We start from the raw sequence: 19807 nt of genomic DNA, 5'->3' as shown, positions 1-19807 counted from the left end.
ATCTAAACTGAAACATTGCCATGGATGTCTAGCTTTTACTCAAGATAAATATGATCAACAGAGCCAATAATTGTCCACCTCCAGCCCTGTCTATTACCTGCTTTCTCAGTACTGCGGACAATATCACCATTTTGTATAGCTCAGGATCCCTCTTTGTCCAGATCTAACTCTAGGTCTTGCAGACTCTTTTACATAACATTTCTAAGATACTGGTTTTCCTGTTCATCCACGCAGCTACACCTTTCATCCAGTGGAATCTATCCATCAGCTCCTTCATCATCACATCAAATGTATCCTGTTTGCCTTGTATTTTAAAGTCCTAGAGTGGTCACCCCTCACACCTTTTTGAGATGTTGACTTTTATCTCTTAGTAGCCCATGATGCCAGCTTTCACAGCACTTGTGCAGATGTGTTAGAAAATCAAATACTTTGCGTTTGCGGTGGAAAAATCAAATGCTATCTATACTTAAAAAAAAAAAAAATTACAGATGGAATATTAGATTCAAGTTGTAAGCTTGAATATTAACAATACACCTTGATCTTGATTCTCCTTGGTGGCATTTATACATGTGCTTTACTGCAGAGTTGACTAGCTCCACAGTAAAGCATCACCATCTATATGTTGTGCAGTGGTATTAGGCCACAGTAAACTAATTAACTCTGCCGTAGGATAGTACTGCCCAACACAAGTACTAGTGGATTACGGGAGGGATACAGCTCAAAAACTATTTTATAACTAAAGCAATAGTTTTCCACTAAAAAATAAAGATTTAGTCCTACAAATAGAGCATAAGCAGGCAACAGGAAACACTACATTTTGATGTTTAAATGACTATCACTTGAAATTGCAGACATGTAATTTGTATAAAGCACTAGGGTTTTGTATATAATTTCAGATTAAATCTTGCAACTGTCAGTTAACTTTTTTTTTCCTCTTGTTTCAGTGACACAGGAACAAAACCTCCAGAGAGTGGCATCTTTGGATTTATGATTAACATTTCAGCACTTTTAGGTATGCCTAGTGTATTTGGTCTGAACAGGTTAGAGAACCTGGGGTACCTGTACATGTGCTGGGAGGCTGCTCCTACACGCTACTAAAGCTCATTTGAGAAGCTGTAGTTAAAGTACCCCTGCTGCCATTTTGAAGCATGGGGACACTGCTACATGAGATGCTGCAGTGCTTTAATTAGAGTGCCTCTTGGAGCCGCTCTAAGCAAAGATCCCCCTCCTCATGAAAGCACGTGTAAAAATGCTTCTGGAGTTAAAATGGGATGCCTGAAAGGTGTTGGTTGCTCTACCAGGCCCACCAAAATACTGCTGAAAGACCACTCCACAAGTGGTAACAACAGCCAGAGTGGGAACTACAGCATATGATCAGTGGATCAGTGAGGGTAGACAGTGGACCAGTTCTCCTGTCTCCTAAAGTCACTTAATCCATGCAAAACACTTTTGATACAACTGCAAAGGTGAACAGAAGAAAATTGTCAACTAGCAAAACTCTGACTCAGGAGTAGGCAACGTTTTTTGGCTGGAGTGCCAACAAAAACCACAGTGTCTACCTTGGAAGGTGCCAGAGTGCTGGCATGCCAGAAAAACAAAATGAGGGCGGAGGGGGGTGGGGAAGGGTACATGGCATGGCGTGCTGCATATTAGTATATTTAATAACCATAAATGTTGCCTTTGTTGTTGTGTATTCCTTTTTTGTTGAGCATGTTGCAATGAAAGAGAGAGAGAAAAAAGAGACAAATAAGAGAAAGAGGAGAGAAAGAGAGAGAGAAAGAAATAGGAGAGCAGAGAAAGAACCAGACACATGCACACAGAGAACCACATGCACAAACACAGAGAACCAGAACACACCCAGAACAGATACATGCTCACACACATCCAAGACCAGACATGTGTGTGCATGCAGACACAGAACCAGACAGAGGCAGACAAACGCACAGAACCAGATGTGTGGGCACATGGAGCCAGGCTTCTGGGCCACTGGACAAAGTCTGACCCAACAATGCCCTGGTCCTGCCAGAGCCCCTGTGCTTCCCAGGCAGGCACAGCTGCAAGCCCTGCTGCAAGCAGCCTAGACTCCGTGGTTCACAGCAGCTGCCTAGAGCCCAGGCTGGCGGTGGCGTGCCAAGCAAAATGGCCTCATGGGCCGTGCTCGGCACACATGCCAAGGGTTGCTGACCCCTGCTCTGGCTGAATAGCTGCACTTCCTGGAAATCACTGACATAAGGGGAAGAAGAAGGTTGGGTGTGGGTTCAGTGGTGTCAAGGAATGGTGAAGTGAACCTTGATTATGCCTGGTCCCCAATTGACTCAGTGACCTGACAACCTTATATCATACTTCCTCTAAAGGTCTGTGAGCAGAAGCAAGTTGACTGTGTATGGAGATTATTTGTAACAGCAGTGCCACAAATATTATATGGTTTGTTCTTTCATGTGAACAAACTGTTATAATGCTGCTTTTCAAAGGGTCACTTTTGTAGCATGTTGTGAGACTTCTGTTATAACTCATCCCTCTGATACAGTCAATTTTCCTGTAGAGACCAGTGTCTGAGGGCACGTCCCCACAAGCGTGCATGTGCATTTCCCTGGGGACAACTAGCTGTGGCCCATATTTGTGTCACTGCTCACTGTCCCCAGGGAACACACCTATATGTGTACTCTAGCGCGTGGCAAATTGCATTGGGTGGGGTAGGGGAAACTGGGGCCAGCATCTGGGCTGGCCTCAGCAGCCTTACCTGGGTTCCTGGGGGCCTCCCAGGGTTATAGCGATGGTGAACTGGGCGTGCAGAGTTAAAAACACAGAGTTAAAAACAATTTCTAACAATGTAATTGGGCATGAGGTTTTTTTTCTGTTCACATCCAGTAAAGTATGGGCTAGTCGAGACGTCAGTTTTAAAGCAGCATAGATCCCAGAGGTATCTCTCAGCTCAGAACAAATGCTACATCCCCTGATTTACTGTTCATAGCTCTGTCATAACCTTTCCTGATGTGGAATGCTTACACGTCAACATTACCTGCTTCTGAAGTCCTGATGATAATGGGATGGAAATGGCCCCCTGTCCTAAACTGCTTCAAAGCTATCTAAAGGAGCAATAGGGTAGTATCTGAATCTAACATGTAAAGAATTTAAATATTCCCCATCCTCATCCCAGTTGAATTACAGAAGATGCATCTCAGTATCTAATGTTTTTAAGTTAATTTTGTTTCATATGCTATTTCTCTACAAAAAATGTTAAATGCAACAGAATTGCATGATTATATTGAATAAAAGGTGTATTTTTCTGTTTTAGGTGCAGTTACAATGTACATCAGATATTTAATAGTAGAGAAGCAAAAAGAGTCATCAGATTGTGTTGGTTCTTTATTTAACTTAATTACACTATGCATTGGATTGCTGGGCTGTATTGGAATGGGCATTGTTGCAACTTTTCAGGTATGGTGCAATTTTCATCATTAATCAAGCTTAAACATTTTCACAGTAAAAAAACCCAAGATTATAAAAGTATGTGTTTAATACACAACCATGGGCAATGGGCATCAGGAGAAAGTGTTCTTTTTTACTCTTACCTTCACATTAGCTCCATCCAATGTCAGGTTTAAAATAGATATTTTTTACAGTGCACTAAATTGATTAAGAGGTACCATTTTTGGCAAAATTTTCTAAACCAGCAAAAGTTATAGTATAAAAGCAGTTATAACTGATAAAAGTGCTTATCAGGGAATCAAAATAAGTTATGTTAGAAAAAAACACTTTCTTGCCAGAATAAGCAATGTATACACAAACTACCAGGATAGCTATACTGGGAAACCTTTTCTAATGTAGTCTAGGCCAAATACAAAGTGGGTGCTATCACCACCAATCTGAAAATTGTCAGCCTATCATTTAATGTCTGAAGAAGAGAAGGAAGCAAACAAATTGTCTGATCAAACCATGAAGAATTGTTTAATTAAAGCCCCTTTATATTGGCAGAAGAGTGTAAAAAGAGGGCTAGTGTAAATGGGGTGGGGGATGGGAGAGGAAGATTAAGACGACAGTGTTTAAAATGAAATGTAAGGAAGAAAGAAAACATTTAAATAGAAATAATCCTACTCACTGTTTCAGTGAAAAAGTATCTGGCAAGACAGATTGTATCTGAGACTGACTAAACCCATTGGAAAGAATGAGAATAATTGCACAGAGCCACTCAGTCCAGGGACAGTTTGAGTTCCAGAGCCAAGTGGCAAAGGGCATTTGATGAGAAATTATTACCTTCAGATTTGTGAAATTGAATTTAAGAAGCAGTTACTTAAGCTCTTATCTTTCAGGCCTTGCCTATATTGGTACTTTGCTAACAGTACCATAGTTGTTAGCAAAGTTGGGAGACCTAGTATATACAAGGGTCCTATGGCTGCAGCCTTTTTAGAGACTATTAGTTAAGTTTCTTCTTTAAAATTGCAATGACAATAGGAAAAGTGCATCAGTCAGTCTATAGAATGTTTTCAAGTATACTTTTGTGTTTAAGGCATGCTCACCATGGCCTAGATTCAGCAAAGGATATAGGCATGTATTTGCATAGTAGGTCTTGTTGTGTGCTGGAATACTGGCTCAGTTTATGCTAGAGGATCTGCTGCTACTTTAAATATGGATGCAGCAATCCAGCAGCAAGGCCTTCTGGTGCGAGTAGGAGTTTTTCTGTCACAGGAGCTACACAAGCACCTCTGAATAACAGAAGCTCTGCTGGCACAGTCTGCCTTCTACTGGAATAGCTAGCTGCACTCCCACTGTTTGCTTGAGCTACACACCATAGCCAGTGAAGTTCTTTTGATAGTATTTTGTAATGCAGACAAGGGTTTCGATACATGCTTAAGTACCTTACTTTCTGAGTAGAAATGGACTTGAGCGTATGCTTTATTACGTTTTGCTGAACTGGGGCCTATAGGAACAAAGATCATGTAGCTTAGGGAGATATCTGAAGGAAGATGCATTAGGCACAGAACTTTTGCAACTACTACTGCTGAGCTAGGTTGAACTGCAGCTTGTGTGAGCTAGTATCTTTGGCTTATGAAAGGAAGTCTTATTTTCAGAATACCTGTGTAGAATTTTTTTTGTTTTGTAAACCAATCACTGATCAAAAACCAAACAATTTGAACTGTAAATAAGCAACTAAAATAATTAATGCCATTTTCTGCCCATTTCTCTTCCTTTTAAAAGAGCAAATAGGCTGTTTCCTGAGCTTAAAGGTACTTAGTCATATTGAGTAGCTACAGTGTTTTCATTGAGAAATAGAACACAGCCAGTCCATTTACAAAGTTAAAATCACCTTGAAAATGCATTAAGGTGTCTAAAAGTATATTGCAAGTGTAATGTGCTGCTGATCAATTTCTTATCATTTAACTAATACTGTGCAGGATGCAGCAGACTCTGACCTGCTGAAAACTCAGGATTTATTATGCTGTTCAGGTTGTTGGAGGTGAGGGCAAAGTTTTTACATATTCTAGGATTGTTGGCTAGAATAGAATTGCTGGCAAGGAAACCTGGCTGTGGTACCAAGAGGATTTCTGGAACCAATGGACATTGTGAAGTGTGGATAGCCCTTTGCAGTTTGAACCCCATGATCTCTCCATCTTCCCTCTTAGTCTTTCTCAAAGCTTTTATTTCTCAAACATCTTAGCTGCAAACATTTTGAAGAGTCTTGAACCAGAAATAGCCCCTTTCATTTATATTGCCCACAGTCCTATTAGTGCTTTTCATGCTGGTAAGATGCTAGGTGTACTCCTTGTGGTCCTCTGCTCCTCTTTCTCTCAGTATGGTGGAGGCAAGCGGAGTAAGAAGAACCAATTGCAAGAAACACTTGAAGAGCAGACTTGGCAATAACAGTGCAATATCAACAGCTCTCATCACTGCAGGGAAGGGATTGAAAATGTAAGATGGTAAGCAGCATGACCTGGCAGAGAGGTTGATAACTTGGAAAAAGGGAGGATAGAAATACTTCCTCAAAAAAGTACAAGTGCTTTCTAGGTGTACATTTTTTCTAGCACTTGGCCTTGACCAAAGGAAAAGAAGGAAAAATGTAGATCCCTGCCCATTATTATTCATGTTTTATTTTAAAACTCTTTCTCCAATTCTTGGAAGCTTTCCAAAAAAAAGAAAATTCTTTATATTGGTTTTGAGATCTTACTGGAAAGTTTAAATAGTGTTCTCACTTATTTTACCATTTTTAATACAATAATATCATCTGGAAACACCAAAGACCAGGGCTCTGTTATTCTTTATGCTGTATAGACACATAGTAAGATTAGCCCCTGCCTCAGAGTTTAACAGTCTAAACAAAGAAGAAATGTTTTCATCCCTATTTCACAGATGGGGGACTGAGGCACAGAGAGATTAAGTGACTTTATCCAAGGCCAGACAAAAAAATCTAATAGAGAGTTCAGAACTCAACCCAGATCTCTTGAGGCCTAGTCCAGTATCTAAATTATAAGACTGTCTTTTCCCTCTAAGATTTTTTTTCCTCATGTGATGGAGGCAAGGCTGCTACTGAGGTCTCATTATTGCTTCACTTTTCTTTTCTCTGTGCTGGACAGAGGAAGTATTACTCAGAACTGTGTGTGAACACTGAGAAAACTAATGTATAAAACATCTAAATTTCATCATTTCTCCCAAATCCTCTTAGCTTGAGAAACACATTCTAAGCTACAGTACAAACACCACTAAGAGGTGCAAAAGGCCATCCAAACCAAGTGTTCTACAATCGTTGCTATATTCCTGTATTAGTGCTTCTGCAAACCTAGTATAAAATCCAGTAGATTCAGTCCCAAGGGGGAAGAACCATGGGATGTTAGACAGTGTTTTTAAGCTTCCCTAGGATGTCACGTAACTTGCTGCATGTTAACAATAACTTGCCAAAAGCCTAAGCCAAATAGTGTGTTTAAGTAATCTACAGCATTTTACATAGTTTGTCACTAGCTTTGATTTCACCTCCAAAATCAGGACAGCTGAACTTTTCATTTTTTAGCATAACCATCATGATACAGTAAAGTTTTTAACATTTTGCAGCCATTTTCACCCTTGTCTGAAATAGCTGTCATAAGCTTTTATTTATTTAATTTGTTTGCATACATACTGAGTCAATAGTCTATTGTTTGCAAGTTTCCTTGCATAAACTCATGTGACCATATATTTTGTAGTTTTTACATATTGGCTACAGATAATTTCTCATGTGGAGTAAAGGAAATCGTTTTAAGGAGGCACAAAGGTAGAAAACTATTTTTGTTAGAATGGATGGAGACATCTTTCTGTTTTGCCACAATATTAGGTAACTTCAATTTCTGCAGCACTGTGCTGATAAAATAGCTTAACAACCAGAACTAGGGAAAGAACAAAAGAGGGTAATGAGGGTAGGCAAGCAGAAAGAGCTGAGAAAAACAGAAAAACTAAGGCTTGGGAGAAAATGTATGGAGGATTTCAAAAACCAAGGAATGAAATTTGGCATAAGATAGATGATGAGTTATTTTCAGGCTAAAAGACACATCCTTTCCTTCCTTTCCTCCACTTCCTTACAATGGTGTCTTCCTTTGTTAATTTTACCTTGTAGAAGTAGGAATGGTTGATGCGTTGTAACAAAACACTTACACACTGTAGATTTGGCATGCTTTATCACTTTTAAAAGCCCTGTGCTACTATTGGATTTGGTTCATAGATGGCAAAAGAAAAAAAATCACTACTATAGTGGTTAAGATCACCTTTCATTGGTGCCACATAATAAAAATCATCTGCATCAGAAAACAAAACCAAGGAGAAAAATAGGAAACAGAAATAAAAATGGTGTGTGGTCAGGAAAATAAAACTGACATACAGCACAAAGGGGGAACCCCATCACAAGATGTTGTGATTCTTGCCTGACTCCCTCTCCTATATTATTTCTTGTTAGTTTATGCTTTCATCTTTTAATTTCTCTTTCCTCCATATTTTCTCCACCAAATTTTGACTTTTCATAAAATCGTACAAGACATAGTAAGGACTCAATTTCTGCAGTGCAGAAATTTCTAAACACCCCTGTTTGCCAAGGATTGGATAGAAATCATGGATTCACAGCACTTTGCAGGGTTGGGCTTAACATTTTGAGATGTATGTGAGTTGAACAGCATCAGCATTTGGCTTTTATATCTTTTTGGGACACATGGGTAGAGAGTGCTCTGTATATTTATCCCCATATTACTCGTGGGAAAATTAAGGCAGAGAGAAATTGTGTGGTTTGCTTAGAGTCAGAAGATCAGTGGCATACCTAAAATGAGAAACTAGGTCTCATGACTGCTCAGTCTAGTGTGCTAACCAATGGACTATGGTTAGGGACCTACCTAAATCATGGTTTTGTGGAAACTACGAAAAACAGCATTATCCATGATCACTGGAAAATCTGACATTGGCCGTAATTTTCTACAAAATCAACCAAAAAACCGCAGTGACACAGACTGAATGGAAGTGCCCTCTGCCAATTAGTGGTGAGGGGTGAGGCAAAAAAACATGGTAGTAATACAGAGTGAGTGAAGGCACCCTCTGTCGATCAATGGCGAGGGGCAGGGCCACTGCAAAATGCCCTCAAAATCAGCTCTGCACATCACAACCAGGCCATGAAAAACCCTCTGTCTTGCCACAACTTATGCAGGCCCCTAACTATGGTGCAACATTAATTCATTTAGAAAATTCATATACAGTATTTCATGTTGAGTATTTCTTGTTTCTTTGTTTTACCTTTCCTGAACATTTATTTTTTCCTTGGTTACTGATCTGAACCTGCATGTAAATGGTACAGTAGAGCTGAAAGACTCCTGGACATCACTTCATTTTCTCTCCTCAGTGCAAATTTCTACATGTTTTATAGAAAACCTTAAGTGTAAAGTTTCACACATGCTAAATGTTTTATGATTTGCTTTCATCGACACACAGCTCATGACATTTGTTCTGAATTTTTAATTAGCAAAATTACTTGTAAAAAGTTAACTTTTTTAATTCTGTTTGACGCAGAACAACATTGGGTAGAAAGCATGATTTTAATGGCATTTCTCTTGAATGCTCATTAAACCAGGCAGAAAGGATAAGAGAGCTAGCAATGTCCCCTAAAAGCAAAAGATATTTTATGATAGTGAACAGTAGCAATAAGTCAGGTGGTTGCTGTCTATTTATATCACACTGGGGTTAAAAAGTGAAAAACAGATATTAGTGTGAAATTGAGAGAAAACTGACCATTGAATACTTCTCAACATGATGAAGAAACTCCTCAACGTAATGAAGAATTAGGCAAAGCAAAAATCTTAGTTGTGGATTTGAGCATCTTAGACATTGCCTCTGTATAAAAGGAATACTTATTTTTGGATAGCATGCTTTTTTCTTCTTAGAAAACTGGCAAAATGTTAGAGCCTTTTGTAGGTATTGATGGGTTCTGGGGAGGCTGAGTGGGAGCAAAAGGAGAAAGAAATGAGATCAGAAAAGTAAGGCATAGGTAGCAATGCTCACTATTACATTTGCTTAACAGTTTCCACACTGTGTTGTTTTCATATACACATGGGGGTGTGTGGAGTGGGATGGTGGGGAAGAGACACGAAAGGGAAAAAAGATAAGAATCAAAGAGGAAACACACAGGCACCATAATGGGGGAGCATGATTTAAAAATATGAACAGAGGACAAAGTGGAGAGGGGGAGAAATGGAGAGAAAGAAATAAAGCAAAAGATAGCTAAAATAACTCAAGGAAAAGAAACCATTATCAGGCAGAAAAGGGGGAGAAAATGACTCCATATTATGAAGGGAAAGAAGTTGTACTTGTTCTGTACCTCTTCTGTGGACATAGTACTTAACTTGCCAGCATTTCTAAATTTACACTCCTATGAAATAGGTTTACAACTATGGGATGGACAAAGGTACATTTTAACAGCTTGAGAAGGGGACAGGGAGCTGCTGCTCCAGACCAGGAGGCCGCTATTAACTGTAACTGTTACATGTGCATAATCCTGTAGCCATATCAGTATCGCAAAACTGCTCGAACTTTAACCCTGATAAATCGAGGGTCAAAGAGGACTTTAGTTCACTAGTATCACTACAGGCTAATGCACACAAGTCGCAGCATAGGAGCTGTTGCCGGATCTGGAGCACTGGCTCTCCCTCCTCTTTTTTTCAAGGTGCTATAAATATACCTTTATCCACACGCTGTTCCTGACAAAACTGCCTGTTCTTATCTCATCTGTATTATGAAATATTTGCTGCAAATGTTGTATCCCCTTCTCAGTAGGAGAGACAGTATAATCCAGTGGACAGGGTTCTGACCTGGACTGTATTCCCAGCTCTTTAATGAACCTTTGGGAAAGTCACTTCCCCTCTCTGCTCTCCTATTGCTCTGTCACCCTAAATCAATCTGGCATGTTTAGACTGCAAGCTTTTAGGGGTATAGACTGTGTCTGACTGTGTGTTTGTGCAGTGCCTGGCACAATGGGGCTTCAGTCTTACAGTGGGTCTTCATGCTTTACTGCAATACAATGTGTAACTGTTGTGCTGATTATGTTTCCAGGAGCTAGCTGTTCCCAGCGTCCATGATGGAGGAGCTCTTATGGCTTTTGGTGCTGGTGTGGTATACATTACACTTCAGTCCATCATCTCTTACAAATCATATCCACAATGGAGCAGCTGCTGTATATGTTACATACGGATAAGCATCTCTGTAGTATCGTGCATAGCTGTCATTCCCAGTATCCTTTTTGTGTTTCACAATGTTTTATCTTTACATATTAAATGTTCTTCCCCTGGTATTAAAGCACTACTAAAAAGGATAAAGACTAAGCTAGCGTATTTTGCCTGGGACTCCCTTTTGATTTATACTGTATACAAATAACATGGTTAGCAAGTGGGTAGCATCAGTAACATGAATGGCAGCTGCCAGACCTTACCAGCTGCTGTCTCTTTGCTAAAGGCAAAGTTGCTATTACTTGCTCCCCTGCTACCTAGATGCAAGATGCGGTAATAGCCACTTACACTGCATGCTCCCTCAGGCTAACTATGCTTTCTGTTCCTTCTTGATTCTGGTGTAAAATTACATCGGTACACAAAATTATATAAATTACACTAGGATATGCAATAGTCTGCTCATGGCCTAGGTTTCATGCTCATTTTCTGTGCATTTGGTAGTGAAGGAAGGAAGGAGAGAAGAGGAATTTCTATTTTAAAGGAAAGCTGGTCCATAAAAATACAAATAATTCAGCAAGCAGGTACAAAAGGTTATCTTGTACTAAGTATCACACTGCAGGCCATATATATCAAAGGTCCGTGCACATCACTTCTCTTTGGCCCATGAAGCAGCATCCATTAGAGAGTTATTTTGACTGCAGAACGGAGCTGAGCCCCATTTTCTGTAACTGAAAAGGCAAGCAGCCATCCACCTAAACTGTCTCCTCTCCTCCTGAATAAATGCCATAAGCCAGGGGTGCTCAATCCTCAGCCTGTGGGACAGATTTGGTCCTTAAGGCTCACCCAGGGGTCCAAAAATTTGGCAGCAGGAGAGTGGTTGGCAGCATTCATTGCCGTACCTCAACTGCCAAATTTCTGGACCCTTGGGTGAGCCCTGCAGGCAGATAGCATGGCCCTGCACGCTAAATCTTGGTGGGCTGGGGCAGCACAGGGCCCAATCTCGGTGCATGGGGCTGGGGCACAGGACCAAAGCCAGGCAAGATCCGCATGCTTGGGGCTTGACCCAGGCAGCACAAGGTGGGTTCTGGGCACACGGGGCCTGAACCTATGCAGGATCCAGCCCATGGACTGGCTCTGTATCAGTCATCCAGCCCTCAGGCCTGAAAGTCTGAGCGCCACTGCCATAAGCAATTCTGCATGGTTACCAAGGGGAGCAAAATAATAAGGAAAGGTTAAAACCTTAAGTTTGTTCTTTTGTCATCATAGTATCTAAGCTATGAAAGGCAAAAGGTCAGTTTTTTTCCTTGGTGCTCATGGTCAACTATCTTCTCAAAGACCAGTCAGCTAAGTATTTTTAAACCCTTTGTCACCATAGTTTATGCAATAGCATTCAACAACTGAACACACATACATTTCAGTAGGTAGGATGTATCCCCCAGGCACTGAAATTTACAGCGTGTCTAGCTCATCGTGCAGAAAACTCTCAGCTCACCCATGATTTAACCCATACCAAAACACTAATTATTGCCAGTCCTGCTTTTTGATTCACAACTTTTCTGTTTCATGGCAGTAAATATTTACAGAATGCTGTATAACCTACAACACTGTAATAATGCTATAAAATATGTCTAGGCATTTACCTTCTCGTGTCAATGTATTTCATAGAAGGTTTGGATTATAATGATTTGTAATAGTTTTGCCCACAAGAAGAGGTAAGAAAACTAGTTGTCTGGGTATATATTAACGTTTGCTTTATTATGACAGTAATGCAATAGAGAAACTAACACAGGCCAAAGAAGAAAAAAATAATATTTCCATATTGCAAAATCTGTCTATTGCTGACTGTCATATGATTTTGCTTCTCCTATAGCAGCAGCAGTCTTAGTGAGAAAAAGGAACTTTGTTGACAAATTACTGTCAAAAGAACTGAAAACATTTCTTTTATATAAAATTTTAGTGTTTTATCACAATAAAAATTTGCTGTTATATAAAGAAAAGTATTTGTCAGTGAGCTAACTGCTCTATTCATGTATTCAGACTAATAGGGATGTTACAATATAAACTCATTAGTACTAAGAACTACTTTTTGTGACAAATCTAGAAAACAACCCCCCCCCAACTTTCCAGAAAAGAGATCCCTATTCCAGCTTGTGTTTTACTTTTCTGGTACAGATAACCAAACTGTAAGATACTGTCCTTTGAGTTGACTTAGCAGTTAACTCAATTGACAGTTGAGAACTGTCCTTAATGTTAATAACTAAGCATTTGTTATAGATCTGATGACAAACCACAGAGAAACTATTAGTTGCGATTCAGGCTAGAAAATGTTTTCAGAACATAAGCAGTGCCATACAGAATCAGACCAATGGTTTTCAACAGCGGCAAGTAATAGCTGCTTTAGAGCAGGGGTATCAAACATACAGCATTAATGCGATGGCTGCCAGAGTCACAGCATCAGCATAGCCAGCACCCAGGGGGTGAAGAACACTGCAAAAGCTAATGTTTTTAGTTACTGCTAGTAATTAAAATCAGTAACATTCACCCCTGCGCTCCTGGCCATAATGACATTGCAGCAGCTGTGACTCCGGGGCTAAGAAGTGGAAACACTGAATTCTTGGTTGATGCAACTGACACAGCAGCTGAAGCCCACAGACCTATCCCATGGAGACCATATGAGTTTGACACCCCTACTTCGGAAGGAAAGTGTATATGAATTTAGTTTAATCTGAAGAGAAGACAGAGAGGATTTAATAGCAGCCTTCAACTACCTGAAGGGTGGTTCCAAAGAGGCTTGTGGTTTAGGGATGTCAGATAATTTTTGTTCTTATTAAGGCATTACCTTCACTTTCATCCCCTGACAGTAGGTTGTCTCTTGCCATCCCAAGCCCAAACCAAAGGTCGACTAAAGCATGGCCCTAGCATCTTACTATGCCCTTTCATTTTGAAGCCCACAATGTTCTATTTATGACCTTGAACAGAAAATGACCACCCATTTCAGTCACACAGCTAAGTGTGTTCCTGGTTTCTGCTGCTGTGAAGGATTTTTGAATAAGGCCCTCAAGTAGTTCTTGGAGCTATGCAAATAGATCCAAGCACCCGTTTAGAGGCTGGTTGAAGCTGTGGGGTTCTGCATCTTACCATGCAAGACTCTGCTCAGATAGCTCACAATACAGGAGTGAGGCCAAAATTCTAACAGAAATGCTTCATCTCACATCCATCCAACTCTGTGAAGACCCATAGTGACTTTATTTATTCAGAGACACGTGCTGTGTTGATTATGATCATCCCCTTTGATAAATATATTTTGTTTGCTTGGCTTTGTGATATTCAGGTTTTCTACTATAGTGTAACTGGTTGTTCAGTCTTGCAGAAGGGGAAATTGGGCACTTTATAAAACATAAACTTTTAAGTTCGTTATTGTTTCCTTTATGCTATTTTTCCCAGTGATTGCATTTGCTTCACGAATTTCTATAACGAAAATTGATTGGATTCCAGGTGAAAAGGTAAAACCTCACTAGGTAACCAACTTATTTATGCAGTCTAATAGCTTGGTTCTGCAATACTATACACTTCTAGATAAAACATAAGGACAAATATCACAAGGATTTTTGTATTACAGTAAACAGAAGCTGTCAAACCTGTACACTATGTTATTTTTTTTAATGACTCCCTATTTAGGCAACAATATTTAACGGATAGGCTTGTGAAGATTAGTAATGAGCACATGTCAAAAACATCAGACTTTCATTTTAAGCAAGCTCCTAAAAGTTCCCACAGTCTAAATATACAACTGTAATAACAGCTCATTTCTAGAAAGAGATCATTTCAACACATTACTTCCTTATGCAGCCTCCTGACTTCAGTGACCTTTGGAGTGTTTGTAGTGAGGACTGCGAAGGATCTAAAAGTGTATTTGTGGACAAACTATGCCATGGTGGGGAGTACTTTCTGCACAAAATCAAGTAAAAGAATGCAGTGTTTGCATCTTGCTATGAAGTTTTAAATAAGGGTAAACTTGGCAACATGCTTAAACAAAACTGGGAAGACAGCTGTGAAGATGAGTCTTACAAGAAAGATATTTCTAGTAATATCAATCCCTTGAGTTTGTTGCGTTTCTGGAAGGGGTGTCTTCTTATTGAGACAGATGGCATACTTTGGCTGAAAAGAACCCACTTTTATTCCACTTGTGTCCCATTTGAAGAGACTTTCCATCAGAAATCTTATGAAACATCCTCAGTTAGGCCCTGTATAAGGATGGCCATCCATCTTTATAATGTAATGCATTTGTTGGGGGCCTCACTCCATTTACCTCTGTGGCTTTGAATGAGTATCTTGAATTTGGGCTGCTGTAGTCCTTTCACAATACTCCTAACACATAACTAAACATTTAGCAGGATACGTTATAGCCAAAGTTAGACTTATTTATCTCCTGTTCATTGTGTTTTTATTTCTTCCTGTTTGTACTTGATGGAACTGTATGCAAAGCCTATAACCTATTAAGTACTTCATAAAAGCCTAAAGCTATATTAGCTTTCAGAAAGTGATGGCTGAGCAGACCTTTTTTGAGTCAATATATAGCTTCAAAATCTTTGCTGCAGTTGAACATTTTTATAAAGAAATATTAACTGGAAATGGAGTGATCTTTTATTTTAAAAGTTCACTTTGCTTCAAAATGTAAGTTGATGAACTCTGAAAATTTATAATTCATTATATATTGTATAAGCCAAATGCAACAATTCTTCAAGAATACTGTGTGCTACTTATACAGGCCCTCGTTTTCTTATACTTTTATTATTTTACAATACTACAATATATGGATAATGTAGAGGGAGTTCTTACCATGGACCAGGAATCCAAGGAGAGTCCTTCCCAAAGGAGTTTACATTCTTAAGTAAAAGGTTTCCTTCCTCCACTATTACAGTATTTTGAAGGATCTATTTTTCCAATGTTGGGAGCTTTCAACTCCTGAAAAGTTGACTGTTAAGGACTTTCAGCACCTTAGAACCCCAATGAATAATCTCCTGGAATTAAAACATTTGAACATTGAACACAGGATTTGAAATAAACAGGTTATATCATCCAACCCTTCTCCTTCCCCTCCATGACAACTAGTTACATGGTACAAAATTAAAGGATAAGGGTAGAGGGAGCATTATAGCCCAACAGCTTTTATTCATTCGTTACATGCATTTACAAGATACTCATTATGCTGCCTTTTGACTAGTCAAACATCGAAGATAGGTTCATTCTAAAAAACTGAAGCAAATCCCAGCCTTGAAAATATTTTATATTCTGTATATGTACACAGAAGAGGATTTCTACTTTTGTTTGATTTACCAGGCTGTCTAGCATTCCACATGAATTTTGTTTTAATGTTTTATATGGAAGTCTGTTTTGTTTCTCATTTTCATCAGGGGTATGTTTATCATTTTGTGAGTGCAATCTGTGAATGGACAGTGGCTTTCGGCTTTGTCTTCTACTTCTTAACCTTCATTAGAGATTTTCAGGTTGGTATTTATAAGTCTTGATAGTACCTAAAAAGAGCTACAGATTACATATTAATAGACACTATGGAAATTCTAGTTCAGGTAAAAAGTAAGGTCAGAAATCCAGATAAAGATTTTATAGTACCACACAATTTATTTCTGTCTTTTCATTATGAATGTTTTTGCTTTCAAAGTTAAATGTTATAATATCGGGTACTAGGCGTCAGATCCAGATCACATTTTGGTAACACTTGCTTAATTGCTTAGGCCCTGTAAAGGTACATCTGCTAAAATAAATGGTTTAAACCATGTTTTACCGAGTTTACATACAAGCTGAGCATGTTACAGTTTTCTTGGATTTCATAGAAGCTAGGGATTTCAATTATTAAAAATGAAAGCTTGGTTTCTGGTCTGGAGAACAAAAGGCAGTGTCCAGAAAAAGCAATTGTTCATAAAGTCACAGTGAACCAACTGCCACAGAAGAATACAGTGCCTTTTACAGGTCGCAGTAATGTTTCTTCTAGTTCAGAAAGGCCAGAATTTTTACTGTTGGTCCTTTTGGAAACTTATTGCCATTCTACCAACTGTTTTTCTATTTTCTGAAAATGGTATCTGCATGTGAGGAATTTTTAGACACAGAGCATCGGTTCTCTCTGTCACCTGTGAGACTTGCATGCTTTGTCCATAAAGTCACTTTTGCCCACAGTGCAGTGGTCTGCAGAACCCTTAGAGAGCTCCAGCACTGAAGACATGACCAAATATGTATACTATTTATATTCTAAATAAATGGAAGCAGGTGGGTATATTAAAATGCAAGTCTCTTATCCTTATACGCAGACTGCAACAATATGTAGACTGCAACTCAGAAAAGTTGTCTCAGTACTGTGCGTAATTTAAACACAGCTCATTTTCAGATCACAACCGCTCTCACACTACCAGACAGAAAACCAAAGTGTTCATTCCAAATTAAATAGCAGACTATAACCAAAAAGCCTTCCTCCTTTCCTTGTTTCAAACCCTCGCATCACACTCTTTTTTGCCACACATATATATTTACTCATGTCTCTAGTACATTGAAATACTGTGAAATTTTATGATGTTTAACTGATCTTGTTTTATTTTTCTTATAGCGAGTTACTTTACGGATATCAACAGAAATGCACGAAGACTTCTGATAGGAGAGACATTATAGGTTTTTTTTCAATGAACATTATATAGAGTTTTTTTTCTTACTGAAGAAAATGATGCAGAGAAACAGGGCTTTTCAGTGCTGACATGAAACCCACTTCAATCAACTTTGCAATCTATATAATCATATCTACAAAACCTTTTGGTTTTTTTTTAAACGAAGAATATTTTTAAGTTTCCTTTTCCCCTATAAGGGTTCTCTTTAGTCTGTGTCCTTGCAATATTTTGTATTTTTATACCGTTTGATAATTAAAAAGAATACGAAAAGGTGACCTGCATTTTCAAAGTCTTTCATACGTGTAGAGGCTCCTCAACTCTTCTTTATTGGACACATTCTTGTTTTCCATTTGTAATCATCTTATTCATAACAATAATCTTGAACTGAAAGGAAAAACATGATTTGCATGTTACGAGCAGACAGATGTATTTTTCAAAGGCCTATAGATTTATGGTTACAGTATTCCATGATTTATAATCCCCATTCAGGATAACAGGATAAGTATTTTGTATTGAAAGTTTGAACTGTTTGTATTGCCTGAAAAATATTTCTGTTCATCAGCTTAAGTTATTTTGTAAGACTATGAGAAGGTTAACACCTCCTTTCAGTGGTGGCTATGAGAAGCATAGTACTGACTAATGAAGCGGGAAGGAAAGCATAGTACAATATTAGTTTTCTGAAAGATCAGGAAAACTGGAAGGTTTAGCATGTTACTGCCAACTTTGTAGCAGGGCAAAATTATTCCAATGTATATGCATTAGTCAGTGACAGTGGAAGGAAGAGAGCTTATTCTACAGTCATAAAGAAGTGAGGGAGTGGGAGAAGGAAAGCACTAATGCATTAGCAGGTTTAGTTTATAGGAATTGATGGTCATTACTGAGGGGCTTTTGAGGTTGGAATATGCCATGTTTGCTGCTAACATTTTTTTTGCCATTAACATTTTTAATTTTTTTAAAGAGTTCTTTGTCAATTGAAAAATCTGCAATGAGTTCATTATACTAATCAAAGATCATATCGTATTACAACCAACCAGATTCTTGTGTTTTCTGGTATTGGAAACCAGCAATATTCTCTATGGAGTGTAGAAAAAAAGGAAGCATTTATACTTGTTCACCAGCCTCTTATCGTGCACTAATCACACTGCTATTAGTCTGGCTAGCAAAAATCAGAATTGTCATGACAACAATCATATGTAGAAATGTTGATAATTGGCGAGTATGGATTCATTTTCTATCAGATGTCTGGTCAGTTATCAGTTGAGAGTGATGTTTAAGACTTGTTAGCTGCTATGTGTCCTTTAATAAGTATATTAAACCTAATACCTTGTCAGTTGAGTGTCTCAGTTTCTTTGACTAAAAACTCAAAAAGAGGTTTTTTAGGTTCTGCCTGTTAAAGTAGAGAGACTTTCTTTCTACTTAACAGCACAAGAGCCCTTGCTCAGCCTGTGTTGAGAGCCAGTATGGATGGTTTTTAACTGGTCCATTCTTCCATTTGAGCAATTTTTTTCGTTCCTTTTTACTCCTGGTCTCGTGCATTTCTGAGGTGCTTTGCTCTGTATCATTCTAACTGGAATGAGACTTGGCACTCTGCCTAAATAAGTGATTGAGAACCACTGGGCTAAAAGTGCTCTACTTTTTCCTCTGGGAAACTCAGTCTCTGAAGGCACAGCCCAAACACTACAAATGCCAGCAGTCCTAGGATAAGGTATGTTTTTGCCAGAAAACATCTTCTCCGTCTTCTGTCTTAGCTCATCGTTTGGTGTAATACTTCTAAGGCAAAACAAAAAAAAAATCTCAATAAATAAAATTTGTACTAGAAATGTCTTGACATTCATTAACTCAATAAGCTGGATATAGTGATCAGTTTATAGTACTTAATTTTTACCTGGCCAAGAAATAAATATAGACATGCAATAGGAACTGAAATTCTTTAAAGTTGGTGTCAAACTGGTTTAACCCTCCTCAGGCCAGATCCAGACTTCAGAGTTCCTCATGGGCCCTCTCTTGCCCCATGGGCCTGATGACAGCTCTGTATGCCGGATCCAGCCTGTGGGCCATGTTTGACACCCTTGCTTTAAGTGACAGTTTTATCCTGAAACAACCAAATCACATAAATCTACCTTTGTTAAGGCAGATCATAAGTGAAAGTTTGGTCTCTGCATTCTAAGCTTCTGACCAGCAAGACTTCTATTCTATCAGATTGAGGGCTAGCAATATATCCATTTTCAGTGGCTCCTCATGGTCAACAAAACAATTCAATTCCAAGCTTCAGTGTTGGAAAGCTCTCCTAATTACAAGTTGAGAAGAAATGTGTAGGAAATTACCACCTGCTATTTACTACCTAGACTATTTTTATAATCTGCCGCAACTGAGAGAAAAACGCTGACTGTGTCAGACTTAAAATCAAATCAAGGAGGTGGCTGAGACAGAATGGGCAATTCCCACCCAATTTCTCCCTTTGCTCTCAGGAAAAAAAAG

The 19807-nt window shown here is 38.8% G+C and overlaps 1 protein-coding gene across 1 annotated transcript; it reads left to right on the top strand.

The window, feature by feature from the left end:
- The first annotated feature begins 903 nt into the window (after nucleotides 1-903).
- Nucleotides 904-19315, top strand: DRAM1 (DNA damage regulated autophagy modulator 1). The gene is made up of 6 exons (XM_025198921.1): nucleotides 904-1012; nucleotides 3296-3438; nucleotides 10546-10723; nucleotides 14103-14161; nucleotides 16073-16165; nucleotides 17275-19315. The coding sequence occupies exons 1-6, from the start codon at nucleotides 988-990 to the stop codon at nucleotides 17317-17319; spliced, it is 543 nt and encodes a 180-aa protein (XP_025054706.1). The 5' UTR covers nucleotides 904-987; the 3' UTR covers nucleotides 17320-19315.
- Nucleotides 19316-19807: the final 492 nt, after the last annotated feature.

The sequence above is a fragment of the Alligator sinensis genome, unplaced genomic scaffold (genome assembly GCF_000455745.1).
Source record: "Alligator sinensis unplaced genomic scaffold, ASM45574v1 scaffold74_2, whole genome shotgun sequence".
NCBI classification, from domain to species: Eukaryota; Metazoa; Chordata; order Crocodylia; family Alligatoridae; genus Alligator; species Alligator sinensis.
This window is presented reverse-complemented; position numbering and strand designations above follow the sequence as displayed.

Excerpts from the sequence above, each read along its gene's own strand:
- DRAM1 (XM_025198921.1), top strand. The coding sequence starts at position 988 with ATGATTAACATTTCAGCACTTTTAG. Across the intron at positions 1,013-3,295 it reads TAACATTTCAGCACTTTTAG|GTGCAGTTACAATGTACATC; the intron begins GTATGCCTAGTG and ends TTTCTGTTTTAG. Across the intron at positions 14,162-16,072 it reads ATTGGATTCCAGGTGAAAAG|GGGTATGTTTATCATTTTGT; the intron begins GTAAAACCTCAC and ends CATTTTCATCAG.